The sequence below is a fragment of the Pteronotus mesoamericanus genome, unplaced genomic scaffold, assembly GCF_021234165.1.
Source record: "Pteronotus mesoamericanus isolate MK-2021 breed Mesoamerican mustached bat unplaced genomic scaffold, CSHL_Meso_final contig_163, whole genome shotgun sequence".
Taxonomy (NCBI): domain Eukaryota; kingdom Metazoa; phylum Chordata; class Mammalia; order Chiroptera; family Mormoopidae; genus Pteronotus; species Pteronotus mesoamericanus.
Window position 1 is genome coordinate 15,414,410 of NW_026555064.1, and position 4,174 is coordinate 15,418,583.

Below are 4,174 nucleotides of genomic sequence, written 5' to 3' on the forward strand. Positions count from 1 at the left end.
CACGTGGTTTTTGGCTAATCCTTCACCATCTTTCATCCAGTCCCTCCCTCCCTCCTCCCCTCTGACAACTCTCAGTCTGTTCCATGTATTTATGCCTCTGTTCCTATTTTTTTGGTCAGTTTATTTTGCTTATTAGATTCCACATACAGGTGAGATTATGAGGTGTTTGTCTTTCTCTGGCTGGTTTATTCCACTTAGCCAAATTATCTCCACACAGCCTTTTTTTTTTTTTTTTAGTATAAAATTTTTATATTTAGAATTAGCCAGCTGGACTCAGTTTAGATGATCCCAATTTTGTTGGCAACATCCAAAGCATCATAGTCTGGAGCCAGTCGAACATACGCCTTCTTCTCCCCATCAGGCCTGATCAAGGTGTTGACCTTGGCCACATCAATGTCATACAGCTTCTTCACAGCCTGTTTGATCTGGTGCTTGTTGGCCTTGACATCCACAATGAACACAAGTGTATTATTGTCTTCTATCTTCTTCATGGCTGACTCCGTAGTCAGGGGGAATTTGATGATGGCATAGTGGTCAAGCTTGTTTCTCCTGGGAGCGCTCTTCCAAGGATATTGAGGCTGCCTTCGGAGCCGCAGTGTCTTAGGCCTCCGGAAGATGGGAGACGTGCAGATCTTTTTTTTGTGGCTGTGGATGCCTTTTAGCACTGCTTTCTTTGCTTTCAAAGCCTTTGCCTTGGCTTCGGCTTTGGGAGGGGCAGGGGCTTCCGTCTTAGCTTTCGGCGCCATCTTCGTGGAAAAAAAGTCCATACAGCCTTCTTAATAGTCAACCTCTGTCTTGGAGCCTAGGAGTGATGGTGAGGCTAATGCAGTAACATTTTTATAGTACACTTTTAAGGGACTTCTTAAGTCTGCAAATCTCTGACATCAGTAGTTAAGATAGGACTAGTTTTATCCTTTAGCAAAGTGACTCTCACTCATCAGCTTTCAAGATTGGCTGATTCTCCCCTAAAAAGTACTTTAAAGGCACCGTCTCATTAAATTCTCACAAAACCCCTATGAAATGGGAATTCCTAGTGCAAACTTCAACACGCCAGCACCTTCTAGGTCCCCGGCAGATAGAAAAGCTGTAAATGTTAAATCAAGGTTAAATCAAATGTTAAATTACTCAGACTTTGCTCTCCTGCCTGTAATGTGAATATTGACCATTATTATCATCCAGGTCTGCCGGACTCCTCACTAAGCTCTGTGGAGGCTCCTAAAATAGTACAAAACAGAACCTGTAATTTTGGAGAACTTAGCTCTTCAAATTGTTAGTGAAACAGATGACACATGCATGCTCATTGTCCTCTGAACATTCTCTCTGGTTTTGTGTGGAGAAGTTTCCCAGAAAGGAAAAAAACAAAACAAAACAACCTAATCCTAGGGAGAGGGGACAAAGAGAGAGAGAAATGGAAGAAAGCAGCAAATACGAGAGAAGGTTCCATGACATAATAAGACTTACCCATAAACTGCAGTCTATATAACTCAGGCCAGAGGGAAATAGTAGATTTATAGTGCATTTTATTACTATACCCTAAGATTGTAGCAACAGAGGAAGAAGCAATAGGGAAAATACTGAAAGGAAACAACCACAACAAAAATATTCTGACGGGCTGCCCCCCTCCCGTACGGTGTTGTTTTCTTTGGTCAAGTCGCTAACGTTATGTTTGTAAGGGAGGGTGACTGGGAGATGCGGGGAGTGGGTACATCCAGGCATAATTCCCAGAAGTCCTCAACCAAGTTCAATAGCATCTTGCTAACCCTCAAGCCTGGTAATTTATACACACTTCTAAACACACACACAGACACATTCTGCTCCGGTTCTTCAGCAAAGAGAGGGCAGCCTGTAGCTGACGAGAAAGCTCACATTACAAAGACTTCATTACTTTTACAAAATATGCACCCAAGGACATTTACTAGAGCACTGAGAGCTATTACCATAAATAATTAAAACTAAACTATTCTTCTCTAAAGAAATGTGTAAAGTACAGTGGGTGATTCGGAGCACTAAGCTTTCTCAACCTTCTGCTTTGTACACGTATAATGCAAGAACCCACCAGGGCCATTAAAATCATATTTCTGGTTCTTCCATAGAGACTTTATAAAGCAGGTTTGGATGGGGCACAAGAACTTAGAACACTAAACTCTTTCTTTCTAGTTGGTCTTTTTTCCCTACAGTAATTATTTACAAGAAAATGAAAATGTTTACAGGCCTCTTTGCACAAGGGACCCTCCCCAAGGTATTTCACACAAATACTTTGACATGAAGTTCAAAAAGCCTGAGCATCAAGCCACGTGACATTTCGAAGCATCGGTGCCCATCACAGAAGCCAGTGTGATTTGTGCCGAGGAGTTTCCTTCTGGAGTCTTCCCAACTCCAAGAATATAAAATGCGGAGCCATTGCCACGTGACCAAGACGATTCCCTGTGCCCTTTCACCCAAAGCATGCTCTCAAATTCTGCTCAAAGGCAGGATGAGATATCCAATACCTGCCTGGCTGGCTTCTGCTTTCGTCCTGGAGGAAACCGAGGTTGCCGAGAGAGGCAAGAGCTATTTTAGGGCCGATTTCTACAGTCAGAATTCGTCTGAGTAGGTCAGTCCACTTCCAGGCTTATCCTGATGTGAGTCTTCTGAAAGCGAGTAGATTTTAGGAATCCCAGAAACCTTGATGTTCTCTAGAATTAGTCTGACCCAATTTAATTCTCAAAACTCAACCCTAATTCAAAAGCGGCCTACAGAGAACCTGACCTACGTTTTTATTCCTGGGGCAACTTTAAGCAAAAAGGAAACCTTTCCTTCCTCCATCCCTGTTCAATCTTTAAACTCAGCAGAAATCTGACAAAGAACACAAGCTCTTTGCTTTGCAGCTGTGCTACCCCGAAAACCGGTGAGCACCCACGGCGTCCCCACATCCAAAGGATTCATGCCAGGTTTCAGGACGGCTCGTGGCAGGTAAGCACATGGTCGTGATGGGTTGCAGTAACAACTAAACAGTAAGGGGAGCTATTTGAGGAGAGTGATGGGTAACCTCCCTTAGGTATCCCGAAGCTCATTATCAGTAAGCAGAGCGAGGCGTAACAAGACAAAGCACAACCTTCATTTTGCCCAAACCTTCACACCCAGCCTCTGCCAGCTTCCTTGTGAGAGTGGCAGTCATCACGGGTCCCTGGCTTGCCCTTGCCCTCCCCAGTCTGACCACATCACCCACCGCCAGCTTGAGCACGTGGAGCCATCCAGGATGGTCTGACCCATGTACTAAGTCCACCCCCTTGTCTTGATATCTATTTAGTGCTTCTCCTCCCCTACAAAATTCTAGGGCAACGTTCGACCTTGAAGAGGCATTTGGACCTATTAAAGGAGTCGTACCGACTGAATTAAATAGTCTCATTTGACAGGTTTGTACTATGCTTTATATGTGATGTGCGGTCACTTATTCCATCATAGGTTATATATAATAACAGGGGAATCATCAACAAGTGACTAACCAGAAAAGACAAAACCAGGAGGGCTTTCAAATGCCAAGGAGTAGGCAAAGCGAGATGTCAGAGACATCAAAGGGCCTCTTCAATCCACAATGTCTTCCTTTATTGGTTCCTACCACAGGCTGTTTCCACCACAGTGTCTGAAAATGTCCTATTGCTTCTGGGCTCAGGAGGGGTAGACAGCACAGTACGTGGCCCCCACGTCTTCACGCCCCAGCCCACCCCCAGTGCAGACAGCACTAACCTATCACGGTTTTGTTTTGCTAAACTCAGGTGTGCCCTTCCGTACCTCTCAGTGCACGGCAGAGAGCCATGTCAACGGCCGGTGCTAGCTTCTCTGGCAGAACCAACTTGCCGTTTTGAGGTTAAGGCTTTGATGTCTTAAAAACTCAGTGAAATGTCAGGCACAATGTCATTCTCAGACATAAAACCTCTAAAGATCAAACATTTATATCACCAGACTACAAGACCTGGTAAAATGGAAACATATTTGGTGGAGAAGAGAGAAAGAGAAAGTTGGGGCGTGGGTTTGGGGTAAGGAGCAGTACTCTGTAAAATATTTCAAAAAAGGGAGACTTAGACTGTAAAATGAATAATCTCTCCGTATGCTGGCTGGCTGGTGCGGATGAGGTTTTCGTAAAGCAGTAATTTCTTAGAATGAAAACACAAGGGTTTCAATCCATTTGTTACTG

The 4,174-nt window shown here is 44.1% G+C and overlaps 1 protein-coding gene across 1 annotated transcript; it reads right to left on the reverse strand.

The window, feature by feature from the left end:
- Positions 1–219: 219 nt before the first annotated feature.
- Positions 220–746, reverse strand: LOC129061214 (60S ribosomal protein L23a-like). Its single transcript, XM_054561885.1, has one exon. The coding sequence runs from the start codon at positions 744–746 to the stop codon at positions 279–281; it is 468 nt and encodes a 155-aa protein (XP_054417860.1). The 3' UTR covers positions 220–278.
- Between the last annotated feature and the right edge of the window lie 3,428 nt (positions 747–4,174).

What these genes read in the sequence shown, in the direction of transcription:
- LOC129061214 (XM_054561885.1), bottom strand. Translation starts at nt 746, where the DNA reads ATGGCGCCGAAAGCTAAGACGGAAGCCCCTGCCCCTCCCAAAGCCGAA.